Source organism: Miscanthus floridulus, chromosome 3 (assembly GCF_019320115.1).
Source record: "Miscanthus floridulus cultivar M001 chromosome 3, ASM1932011v1, whole genome shotgun sequence".
NCBI lineage: Eukaryota > Viridiplantae > Streptophyta > Magnoliopsida > Poales > Poaceae > Miscanthus > Miscanthus floridulus.
The window spans coordinates 33,714,524-33,727,745 of NC_089582.1; the positions used below are offsets into that span (position 1 = coordinate 33,714,524).

General features: G+C 45.6%; 1 protein-coding gene, 1 long non-coding RNA gene and 1 pseudogene across 2 annotated transcripts; 2 read left to right on the forward strand and 1 right to left on the reverse strand.

Annotated features, from left to right (window-relative positions):
* The first annotated feature begins 243 nt into the window (after positions 1-243).
* LOC136545407 (uncharacterized) lies at positions 244-5,077 on the forward strand. The gene is made up of 6 exons (XR_010781020.1): positions 244-820; positions 1,865-1,917; positions 2,269-2,794; positions 2,890-3,025; positions 4,786-4,858; positions 4,939-5,077. It is a non-coding gene; the product is annotated as an uncharacterized lncRNA (long non-coding RNA).
* Positions 5,078-6,841: 1,764 nt separating this feature from the next.
* Positions 6,842-10,666, forward strand: LOC136543488 (putative disease resistance protein RGA3; annotated as a pseudogene).
* Positions 10,667-12,050: 1,384 nt separating this feature from the next.
* On the reverse strand, positions 12,051-12,694 carry LOC136545408 (uncharacterized). Its single transcript, XM_066537426.1, has one exon. The coding sequence runs from the start codon at positions 12,591-12,593 to the stop codon at positions 12,228-12,230; it is 366 nt and encodes a 121-aa protein (XP_066393523.1). The 5' UTR covers positions 12,594-12,694; the 3' UTR covers positions 12,051-12,227.
* Positions 12,695-13,222: the final 528 nt, after the last annotated feature.

Below are 13,222 nucleotides of genomic sequence, written 5' to 3' on the forward strand. Positions count from 1 at the left end.
CTGCATGTTGACATGGTGTGTGGCTAGGCGCTCACAAGGCCACGGCCCACCTATGGGCGTAATTGGTTGTGATGCCCCCATGACTAGGCCTGGTGCATCTACTCTACACTATAATACATCAGTTAAAATAAATCTACAGCTACACAATAAATGTCTGCTCCATAGTCATGGTCTATGCTACATCCACACTCATGAATGCACGTAGAAAATATAACACCATCAAAACGGATATACCAGATTATCTCTTAGCCATTCTCTCTCATTACTCATCCAAATCCGACAGCTCATGTTTAGTGTGTCTACCCTCCATCGCCCTTCGGACGATCGCCCACCCCGCGTGCCGCCCGTGCCCGCCGCGGTTCGATTCCTGGCGGCGGCCTATCAATAAAAAAAAGAAAACAGCCTGCCGATGCTTCTCCTCCTCGCACATCTAGAACGCCGCTGCCGCTGCCGCCCTTGCTCCCGTCGTGGTGCCTCCTCCTCCCTCTGCCCCACTGCTTCCTAGCCACCTAGTGCCTCCCCCGACCACGGCGAGGTCGCGCTGAGAGCACCGTCCTCAACCCCCGCCGCGAGGTCGCAACCGCCCAGCGACGTGGCTAGCCCCCGGCGGGCGGAGTTGCAGCCGCGGCCGTGGCTGGCCTTGCGGCCCCCTGGGCGGCTCCGTGGTTGGCGGCGCGGTCCCCCTGGCTTTGGTCACCTGCTGCCAGCTGCGCCGGGCCATTAACGCCCTACCACCTTGGCTGGTCGAGCGCCGGCGACGCCCCTGGCCATCGCGCCGGCTCGCCCTTCCTCACCCTTGTCGTTGATGAGCATCACCAGGGTGAGCTCACCTTCCTATTCCCTTCCTGCTACGGTGCGAATTTGAGCACTCGAACCCTAACTAGCTATTTAGTTATTTGTGTTCAGATCTGATCCATTTATAAGTGTATATCCTTGTGTTATGCCTACTGTGGTGAGTTGCTTTCCCCTTCGTAATGGATGTCAGTTCATGGATATATGAATGGATCGATGGAGAGTGTTTCTATTGTTTGGAAATCATGGATGTCAGTTCATGGATATATGAATGGATGTCAGTTTAGTTTGGAAATCATGGTCTTGAATTAGCATTGTATCTAGAAATTAGATTGTATCGGAATAAAATTCTTGTGGTATGAATGTTGTGTCTACTACTGATGTTCTCTTTTTTCCTGTGGTTCTTATTTGTTGATCTATTTGCCTTTTTTTCTTCTGGATGGAGCAAGGGTACAATATGAATTTTGAAAGAACCTCTTTGATTTCTTAGATAGGAGGTGATACATGTGCATGACTACTAAATAGTAACCTGCTAGGAAGTAACTACGGTAATGGCAAAGAAAAAATCTATAATGTGGATTCTAGAATTCAAGATGTCTATATGATAGATCGTTAATTTTTTTACCATGCATACCTTTTATATAGACAATCATAAATGGGAATATTGTTGCCCTCTTTTATAACTAATTTTTATTGATTGATGGGTTAGTGGTTTTTATGGATTTTAGGTTATATATATTTGCATTCATGGATAGATATGATCTTTGCTAATTATTATGATTCAGTATGAGATGGGCATATGTTTTGTCATTTTCCTTCTTCCGGCTTATAGGTGTTGGGCAATAATAGCAATTGACTGAGCAATTAATGAGTCTTCCTGCATGTCAGGCTTACAGTTTTATGTCATGTAAAAAACCATTAGTGTCCATGAACATCAATTGAATTGAACTCGGTCTTATGATTGGGTATCATATAGATGGTAATTTATTGCAGTCAAACTGGTTTATGCTCTTTCTTTAAAAAAAAATAAGTTTAATAGTTCTGGTTGTCTGAAATCTCGCTCTCCCAGCAGGAGGTCAGTCGGCATGAGGTTTTTGAGCACAAGATCCAGCAGGTCGTGGATTAGTAAGTTTTTGCTACCTGTTTTCTTCTGTTTGCACAAATAGATAATTCAAGGACTGGTTTGTAGTGCTTGCAGATTTCAGCTCATGTTAAAAAGGAATGATAACTCAGAAATACTACCAATTTTCCTAGAGTGAAATGTTAAAATTGTTGGTCTTCCCTTTGTTACATTGATATAGCCTTGTGTATGCTGCCAAATGCATTTATTTATCCTGAATTTCTAATGTCAAGGCTATCTGGTGATCTACTAGAAATACTACCCTTTGTCAGATTGTTGCATGTGTTGTGAGCCTCATAATCATTGACTCTGGTCACTAAAATTTTGACGACTTGTGTGAATTCCATGGTTTGCAGATAACTAAGATGAAGTTCCTTGTTGATAGCCTAGAGAAGGAGAGAGATTACTACTTCTCCAAGATGTTGTGTACCAAGAGTCATCTGATTATATTTAATAAATTCTTATAAGCTTGTATTGTTCTGTAAAACTGGTTCAATCATATAACTGATGCGATGAATTATTATTTATTTGCTGATGCAGTATGCAAAGCTCATGCAGTGGCGGAATTGGGCCAAATCCAAGCCTAGGGCCACTCAATAGAGTTAATGGGCTGGTTGTATTAGACCTTCTTACTACAGTAGTATACAGTATACAAAAAACAGCCCAACACCTAAGGCCATGGCCCTAGCGGCCCCAGGCCTAAATCCGCCACTGAGCTCATGCCTTTGGCTTTGATCCACATGTTTGGATATATGTTGTGCACACTGGACCCCATATATGTTGTGACTGCCATGAATGACTGTCATGGCATTCTTGTTATCTGCTCCACTGATCCTATCTGTAGATGGCATCAAGTTTAGCCCATCATATCTACAGAGTGTCGTAAGTGTAGCCAGCTTGGAAAACAAGAAATATTACAATATTTTAACTCTTCACTGATTTGAAATTGCTGAATACTAAATTTACTACATTTGTAGGGAGTTAATATTAAAGAATTATGTGTAAGAGTGGCACTTGCTGGCACACGTTGCAGTTTTTACCAGCAGGTGAGGCTAAACATTAGCCGTCGAGTGCTGGCCTGACATGGAATACAAAATTAAAGATTGCAGCAATGTAAGATATGTTCAGTATACTCCTTTATATTTTATTTATATATATTATACTTTTTTTAAACACTTATATTCTATGTCTATGTTTTTATATTCTACTGCCATATTATCGAGATGGACTATATACTTTATTCATAATGGACATGCAAAAGAAAATTGTGCACATTATATGTCGGTGTTTTGGACCGGGGGATCCTCAACCAACTAGTAAATTTGTACTGCGTGTTCCCGATCCCAGATGGTGATGCAAAGAGACACAAGGTTTATACTGGTTCGGGCAATTGGTGCCCTACATCCAGTTTGAGAGATCGATCTTGTATTCCTTGCACCGAAGTGCTTGTAGTAGGGGGTTATAAGCTGGGTGAGAGAGGGAGCTAGTCCCAGGTCTCGGCGTGGAGTGATGCGGACTGCCTGAGACGTTGCTCTCAGGTGGCAGGGAAGTGTGCGTGTTACAGAGTGTTGCTTTTGTGGGTGCCTGTGTCCTTCTCTAGAAATGGCCCAAGTCATTTCCTTTTATAGTTGAAGGGAGGACAGGGGTAGTACATGTGCTAACTATACGGCGTCGTGCGAACGGAGGCGGCGTGTCCGAGCCCTATAGCCTATTCCTGTAGCGGCGTGGTAGAGTGGTCTGTCCTTGAAGCGCTGGGGCGACGTGCTGGTCACATCCGATCCTGTGCGTCATGGGAGCTCCAGGGCTGCCTCGAAGCGGGCGCGGCGGTCAGCGTGCGGTCGCTGTGGGTGGACTGCGCGCGAGGGCGGAGCTTGGTTGGCGCCGAGGCCGAACCGTGGTGGGGGTCTCGGCAGACGTGAATCTTGAGATGGCCGAGGCCTAACGTAGGGTGCCGAGGCTCGGAGGGAGCGGTCGTTCTGGTACGCTGGTTCGGAGGCGATGATGACCCGGGCCAGGCTTCCCATGCCGCGTTGTCTTCGGGACGGGGATCGTGGGGCACAGTGTAGTGCGGGCGCTGATCGTGGGCACAGCGCCAGAATATAGTGGCCGGTAATCCCCGCCGTGCCCTGTCTCAGCCGGTATGGCGCTGATGCGACTTCTTGTCCCGTCGGCCACTCCGTGGTGTTGAGCCATCGTCCAGCTGAGATTGCGGGAGTAGTTGACGCATTAATAGGACGTGACATGCTGTCGGGAAGACTGGTCGAGGCGGGAGCGATGGGTTGTTGACAAGCCAACCTCGAGCGATACGGAGAATAGCTGTCTCATTCGAGGCTGTACGCACGGGGCCTCGGGCGAGACGGAGATTGGGCTCCTTGCCGAGGCCTTCCGCGAGAGGCCTCGCGCGAGGTGGAGATTGCGTCAGGGCGTCGAGACCTCCCGTGCGAGGCCTAAGGCGAGGCGGAGAGCCGGTGGGCTCGGACGGGGCCGGTGATGAACCCATGGCTTACCTTCTGGCTTCGTTGTTGATGGGATTTAAGTGACTCTTTTGGTGTACGCTCGGGGTACCCCGTTCTATGGTACCCGACATTATGGATTCACTCCCAGATGATGTATGTTATAAGGGTTATGCTAAAATCATGCCATATATAGCTACATTTCACACTATTGCTAAAATGTTCAGTCTCGCTATGAAACTGATAAATTCTAAGTGGGACGACAATATTTATTACTGGAAGCGAATATTCCCTGCATGTGTTACAAAAGTTTCAAAACATAAAGACTGGTAATCACCTATAATATGTTTCATCTTTCTTATTATCACAAAATAGTTATTTGATTTATGTACAATAAATCAAACAAATGCTCGTCTCCAGGAAATTAGGAGGCTTCCTTGTATACAATTTTATGAAGTCATGGGATGGTGTAAGATTACCACCGATCAACACTGTAAGCATATATTCTCTAACTATATTCCGTACACTACATACAAAATTAATAACTTAACTTATTATATCTACCATGCACAGCTATCAAATTCACTGAGGATGAAATTTTTGGGAGATATTCTTAAGAGCCATGCAAACGAATGTTTTGACAACTTTCCTGAAGATCTCCAAGTCATGATTAAGGACTTAGACAGATGTAACTTAAATGGTTATATGAGAAAAAACTTTACTATGACTTCTTAGTTTCTCGGATTGTATACATGCTCAAAGATATTGTATAAAAGTTGAACTATAGAAAAAAAAACTTTGGCTGTTTTCATGTGTGTCTCCAAGATAAATCCGTTGCGTTAGCGTGAACATTATACTAGTTCTAAGAAGTTTGGTTGTCTAGGTTGCATTAGTTTTCTTTTCTCTGTACCTACATGCGGAGCATGTGCTATCTTGACCGTCCAGACACTAAATTTGAGGTATGTGTCATACAAAACAGTGGTGTGTAGCAGTGAGCAAAGTGAGCAGCACAAATAAAAAAAAAGATTTTCAACGATGAAGATAGAGCATGCTCAGCATGTACATGCTACAACACGTTTTCGTTTTCTTTCAAATCGTGCAACATCTCTCGCGGGCCGGACGGTATGAAAAAAAAAATACTATGCTTGTATAAGAGAAGCTCCAAGCATTTGTGTTGCATATTATAGTTGTGTACTTGTAGTTGGTTAGTGCCTGAACAAAAGATGCTGGTCTTGATAACGCTTCAACCTTTTATGCTCAGGCTAAAAAAATGTACAGTCGTACACACATAAGACAATGGGAGAACAAAAAAAAGAAGATATGCATATGTTTGTTTCTTTAGTGGGTCTCTCATCGTTGCTCATAGCCTCGTACATTACAATATTCCAGAATCAATGTTGAATAACCACATGCGTGGGGTCTATCTTTCATGAGTGTCAATGTCCGTTATTATGATCAGTTTTATCAAGTCATGTTTTACTTCTAACAATTGTAAAGATTGAATTTTTGTTCTTAAGCTCTATAACTAGACGAGAATACCCTTTTAGAACAATCACTATCGTGTATTCTCGTATCATGAAGTCTGTTCATGGTTTTCACCATGTTTATGGACATTTCTCATGTGTATTTACTGACATGCCTGTCTACATAATGCAAGCGGAAAGAAATGAAAAAGGAGGGATGGAAACGTGAAACTCATTGTCCATCTCATCTATGGGCCCTGCCTATTGAGTAGATAAAACATTTTTAAGACACAAGATGTTTGTGTCTTCATGCTTCATTGGTGCCTCATCTAAATCTTATGATATGGATATCAAGCAGAATGCTACATTACTAAAAGCAGAGTTGTTTCATTTGAAACTATACACTACTGGAAACTCGAATATTTCTGTGAGTGACGAATTTTTTTGTGCGTTTTTTCCGGTACGCACAGAAAAATTACGATTATTCTGTCGGTTCCAAAATATACCGACAGAAAAATACGAAAACACACAGAATAATTGTATGATTTTTCTGTGCATGACAATAGACACACGAAAAAAAGAACTCACAGAAAAAAGCAATTTATTCTGTCGGTTCTTTAAAAACGCACAGAAAAAATCTATGCACGCACAGAAAAATGTTATTAATAAAATAAATAAATAAACAAAGAAGTGCTAGCCCTAACCCTGCCAGCCGCCGCCCCAAACACCCGCCAGCTCCCCCTCCCCCCGCCGGCGCCGCCTCCCTCTCCTCCTCTCCCGGCCGCTCCTTCTTTCCCCGGCGGCCCCTCCTTCCCCGGCGGCCCCCTCGCCGGATCCACCGCCCCTCCTTTCCCCGGCGCCCCCTCCTTCCCCGGCGCCCCCTCCTTTCTCCGGCGGCCCCCCCTCACCGGATCCGACGCCCTCTCCCCGGATCCGGCGCCCCCACCTTTCCCGGTGGCGTGGCGGCGCGGATCCGGCGCCCCCTCCTTTCCCCGGCGGCCCCTCCTTCCCCGATGGCCCCCTCCTACCCCGACGGCCCCCTCGCTGGATCCGCCGCCCCCTCGCCGGATCCGACGCCCTCTCCCCGGATCCGGCGCCCCCTCCTTTCCCGGCGGCGTGGCGGCGCGGACGCGCCATGGATGGCGGCGCGGATCCAGTGGCGCGGTGACCCCGACGAGGTAGGCCCTCCTCCTCCTGGATCTAGGGTTCCGGCGAGCTTTTCTCCTCTCTCTCTCTCTCCCAACTCCGATCCGGCGCAGGGAGGCCGACGGGACCGTGGGGAGGTGGCGCAGCTGCGTCGGGCGTCGCGGGGAGGCGGCATGGGTGGTGGTGGAGGTGGTGGCATGGATGCTGCAGGGGGCGCTGCTGTGATTTGCTTTGATTTGTGGGCAAGCTTGCCTCTCTTCAAAAGCTAGCAACTGCAGATTAAATTATACATATCTCGTGCCAAAATTTTTGAGCAGCCAATGATTATTGTGGGATTATGTATTTGGTGTTGATTGGGTAGAAGTAATATGCGACTACAATATGTACTTTGACTTAGCGTTCTGCCATTCAAGTTTGTGTTAGACAGTGATATTCAGTAGTTGTACATGATACAAGTGGCTAGTCAATCTGAAAATCTAAAGTGATCATTGCGTTTGTCGTATGAGATTTTTCTGAAGTGGTTCCTTATCTGGAGGATCATATATTTGAGATTTACTTACTAATTTCTATGAATCACATAATACATTTGACTCAGAAGAAGTTTGTACCATCACAAGACCTACGCCGGGAAGGAAGAAGCTCCCGGAGGCGATGCAACGCTGGGCCGTGGGCCGTCTGCAAGCCCGCAGGCGTGGCCCAAGAAGCAGAGGCGGTTTGGGATGAGAGTACCTAGATTACCCCTAGCAGTTTGTATTGGCAAGGTGATATTCCAAAAATGTGCCTTAGCTGTCTTAGGGCAAGAATGTAAAGAAGGAAAGTGGCCAACAGTGTACTATAAAAGGGGGACTTGAGCCCTGTGTAAGAGGTTTGGTGAATATATTTATGAAACCCTAATTCTGCCTAGGCCCACCTACCATCTTCCTAACCTTCGCCTAGGGCACCCGGCTGGGCAAAGATCCCTCCACGTCCTATCCGGTGGAAACCCGGTTTTCCAACCGAGCTAATGAAAGATACAGTAAGCACAAGAGTTTCAACTTAACTGAGGAGAGAAAAAATCCGTAGTAGATGATAAGAATAAAATTTAAAAAAATCAAAATTTAGTTCATGACTTCATAAGATACATGATTCAACAAGATCCACCATGATTAATGGTAAGGTTTCAAAGTAATTGCATATCTAAAATATATAGAGGTTCCATGTAAAGGAAAAATATGGATACAGATATAAAAAATGTATATTAGTTGTTTGAAAAAATAGTATTAATAAGTTTATGATAACTAGATATAGATGATAGAGTATCTATTATGTCTATTATGTTAGAAATAGAAAACATATAATTTAATATAAGTAATTATTTATTAGCCAAATGTACTCACTCAATTTCAACTTATAAGATGTTTTGAGTTTTGTAAATACATAGTTTTTACTTTACATTTAGATATATTGTTTAGAGTCGGGTTGATGGACTAGTATATATAATAAGAACACCTGAATTTGAGCACCTATTAATTACTACTATTAAACAGAGGGAGTACAAAACCGAGTAGTGAAGACAATTCGCACATCCTCATGCCTCTATTTCTACTCTTCTCCAACGTCTAGATTGACTAGAAAAATCGTTTACTAAGTGGGCTAGTTTGTTCCATTTCCATTGGTATTCGCACGACGAAAGGGGGGAAAATGGTCACCCATTTATTTATATAGGTAGATTCCTAAAGGTTGTGTGTCTTTTTTTTGCGGACGAGAATTATATTAAATCTTGGCACGGTATATCTCCAAATTATATATAAAAATCTGAAATAAAAACTAATATTCTATCAAGATTTTCCATCGTCTTCTTCCCCAATGGCTTCCCTCACACGCCAGAGCCAAAGGGCAGTCCTTATGTCGAATCCAACAACCAATCCGAAAACATTGCGGACATGCCGCAAGATCAAACACTTCGGAACCGGTCCAAAACGCATCTAAATCGCTGAAAGAATATCGACAGTTGCATCATCAGGTACGACATAGGCCGCAGATTCATCACCTTGAGACCTTGAATTCATCTCCGCAATGATCGACGATGAGATCGAACCCGAAGTCGCTGTCCTCGTAGGGGGCTCCCAGAAGCACCCCTCCCCTTGCAGATAAAGGCCATAAATTGGCCACTTACCGATGAAATCGATGCTGCAACGGCGATCTCGTCGTGGAAATCACTGAAGTCATCGCAGGAAATACGATCCGGACCAAAAATCATCTTATTTTGTTGGAAGATTTATTAAACTAAACTCTAAGCAACTGGATAGAAAAACTGTGGGGGTGGGGGTGGGGGGATAGGAGAGGGGCCTAGAAGCGGCGGCAGCGACCGCGTCTTTCGTGGTGGCGACTTCCTTAAAGGCTACGTTAAGGTTGTGTGTCTGACTTAGATGAGTATTTTTGAATTGTCAGATGCAAATGTATGGGGCATATTCTAGCCTAGAGCTGTAATCTAAAAGAAAAAAAAAATACTTTGAAGCTAATATACAATAGCGGATCCGCTTCAGCAGCGACGGCAGCAGCTCAAGCGAACAAGAGCAGCTCAGACAAGTTCTTGGCTGCCTAGAGGCCGCCATCAGAGATACGAGTGAGCTCGACGTGTTCTTGAGTGGATGCCCTCGCCAGTGCCGCCAGCCCTACAGCATGTACCTGATTCTGGACCCATGGCATGTTCGGTCGCCAAATGGAGATGGCAAGAATCATGGAATTCCTGTTGCAAGAAGAGGTTCCCATCGATGGAAACCAGGTGTCCTGCCCATTGTTGGCCCGAGGAGGATATGGAAGAGCACCCTGATTGAGCACGCTTGCAACCACGAAAGAGTGCGTGACCACTTCTCTCAGATCATGTGTTTCAGACAATGTGGTGCAAGAGATGACAGGACAGTGGCAACTCTAAGTGACTGTGATGTAATCAAGCATCGTAGCCGTGCCAATGGAGAAGCAAGGATATTGGTGATAATCGAACTAATCGGTGGCATGGATGAAGATGTCTGGAGGAAATTGTAGTCTGATTGCAAACAGCATGTTGCAGTGGAAGTAAAATTATTGTCGCTAGTCGATCAGACAAGATTGCAAGGTTTGGAACAACGCAACCGCTGGAAGTAAAATTCCTCACACCAGAAGAGTACTGGTACTTCTTCAAGGTGCGTACGTTTGGTAGCATGGACACACAAGACCACCCGAAACTGGCGTCAATGGCCATGGACTTGGCGCATGAGATGCACGGGTCGTTCTTGGCCGCAACCGTTTTGACCGGGCTACTGAAAGCCAATTTCGACGCCCGTTTCTGGAGCATGGCTCTTGCAAGCGTGAAAAAGTTCAAGCGGCTCAATAACACCTTGCTCCACGGAGAGAAATGCGCTGATTTCTGGCAGGGTTTGCAGCGGGTATATGTCCGAAGAGTAAACAGGACGTCTCCTGAATATCTGGTGATTCTTCATGACTATGAAACAGATTTTGTTCAGGACAAGGCTCAAAACGAAGGCCCCCAGATGAGTATTCGAGATCTCTTGTCTGGTAGCAACAATGTTACACCTCGTAGGAGGATGGAAGTTGTCGCATGGAGATCACATACACCACCACACTACAACTACATGTGGGACTGTGAGGTGCGGAGGCCACAGCGAATGGTCTCCTGCTCCAGGAGGAAGAGAATTCAACAGATTCAGAGATGATCGTCTTATTGTTGTCTCTCATGACTTCGATTCAGAGGTAGAACAAAATAAGATGTACTCTCTCCGTTTCTCTTTCCTGCTTTTCCATTTCGGTTTCTGTGGTGTCTGAAATAGTGTGCTTGTGCCAACGGATGCTATTTACAAATCAAACCAAAAATAATTATTTTCACATAACTATTTTGTTTAGTAGTTAACGTCTTTTGTCAGAAAATTTTAAAAGTAGTCTCTCAAGATATCGGTTTCTGTGAAGGTTTGACGACGGAACCATCACAGCTTGGCTTTGATCTTTGGCCGTCTGCTCTTGATGGTCTCGGCATCGGAAGATATCGTCAAGCGTATGGTACCCTCTGTACATCTCCTTCCTCATCTGGTTGAGTTGCCGGAGGATGGCCTGGTTCGTGACGTGCCGCTGCTCTGCCTCCTCTACGATGACGCGAACCCAAAGGAGAAGCCTCTCAAGGCTGCTCAGAGTCTTCCTCCGACATTGCCGCCGTCGAGAACTTGTCGATCAGGAAAGACATGGATCTCCTGGTAAGGTCGCTCAACACTGCAGAGATGAACATCGCCATATTGGGACGGAAACCTCACCAGGAGTTAAGGGTAGCACTTAGCAGTAAGCTCCTCACCACCTGCTACAAAGTTAGAGTTGGTTCCTGATGGCTCCTGACTCCTGAGGGGTCTTCCAATACAATGTTTCAAAGGTAGAGTTGGTGTCGAATTCAGTTATTAAGAGATAAGAGGTGAACAGAGTATGTCTGTCGCAATCGTTCTTCTCCAACAAAACAGGTTACTGCCACTCTTTGTATTGGTCTATTGGACAAACAAAGTAGACTGGTTTGTGTCTTTTTAGCGTGTCAAAAACGTCATGTATATTAATTATTACTACTATTAGATAGAGGGAGTCCAAAACCAACTAGTGAAGATAATTCGCATTGCCGCATGCCTTTATTTCTCCTCATCTCCTGCATTGACTAGAAAATTCGTTTACTACATGTTGCTTCTTTTTTTCAAGATAATGGAAAGAGGTTTCCGGCTTCATCCTCTTTGAAGAGGATTAAGACCAACTTATTACAACTCAACGCATCAAAGCAAGTAAAGTTTTTAAGACAAAAACAAATCAAGACTCAATTCCAAACGACGAAGGCCATCCATGGAGTGCAGAGTCCACTGCTGCAGTGTGCCATCGAACTTTAGAAGTTCTGACTAGATGAAAATATTTTTGAATTATCAGATATAAATGGTATGGGCATATGCTAGTGATCAGAAGTCAGCAGCGAACCTGCGGGAGAAAATTAAGCCACTCGACTGCTGCTGCCGTGAGGTTGTTGTTGCTCCAGTTTCGTTGGATATGGATATGGTGCTCTGATTTGGATGCTTGGTGATGTGGCTCTTCTGAATCAATGTTATAAACAGAGTACTTTACAATGGAGGCGGCTGAGAACAAGCTGCACAAGGCCGCCGGCTCCCTGCCTCCCTCCGATCCGAGGATTACAATTACACAAGCAAGCAGCAAGTAGGAGCAGCATAAAACAATTCGAGTTCTAGTACTAGCTAATAACGTTCACCCTTTCTTGGTCTTGGGCTTGGAGAACAATCCGCCGAGGCTGAACCCGCCGTTGCCGCCGCTCTCTTCCGGAGCGGCGGCGGCGGCTTTCTTCGGCGCCGGGGCGGCGGCCTTGCCCGCCACCTTGTTCAGGATGGGGTCCGTCTCCAGCAGCTGCTCCTCCTTGTACAGCGCGCCGAAGATGGTGTCGAACAGGCCCTTCTCCTCCTGCTGCTTAGCCGCCGACGCCGCCGTGACGACCTTGGTCGCGGCGGGGACGTGCGCCGTGGAGGAGGGCCGTGCGCAGCGGCCGGCCAGACTCGTCGTCCTGGCCGCCGGCGATGCCACGGCCGGCGCGACCGTGCCGAAGCCTACTGATGCCATGGCTGCGGGAGTAGGTGTACGTGTGTGTGGCTGCGCCGCGCTGCGTGTACGGGGGGCCAAGGATTCTTGTGGTTCTTTTCAGGCTTGCCGGCTCTTGTATTTGGCCCGGAACCGGAACCGGAAGCTCGTGGCGTCCACAAGCGGCTTATCCACAGGCCGCTGCACAGTTCAGCACTTCAGCTCAGTGTGATGTGATCTTAACGAACGGTATGGTGCTCGCTGTAGTTTGTGGGTATGAATATCCGTTCGATATTGGCATCTTTTTACAGCCAAATGCAGCCAACAACCCGACATTGGATTTTATGTCGCCGGGTGCAAGCATGTTCATCTTTGAGCTGCATGTTCAAAAGATAGTACTTGTAATTTTGCAGTTTTAATAGGTTTTTTATGCAAAAGAAAAAAAATGTAGTAAGTGCATATGGGTTGATGTTGGGCTATAGAAGGGGGTCATGTAGCCCATGGGACAATGTTCAAATCAAAATGTTATTAGATATAAATTATAAAATTTTAGATTTTGTTGAGCTCTATAATTTTTTTATATAAACTTTATCTCCATTTGTGCTTACTAGTCCATCAACTCGTGCTCTCACACACAGGCTAGAATTTTAAAAGATGTATTATTAATATAT

Bases quoted from the DNA above. Each gene is read 5' to 3' on its own strand.
- LOC136545408 (XM_066537426.1), bottom strand. From the start codon at position 12,593: ATGGCATCAGTAGGCTTCGGCACGGTCGCGCCGGCCGTGGCATCGCCG.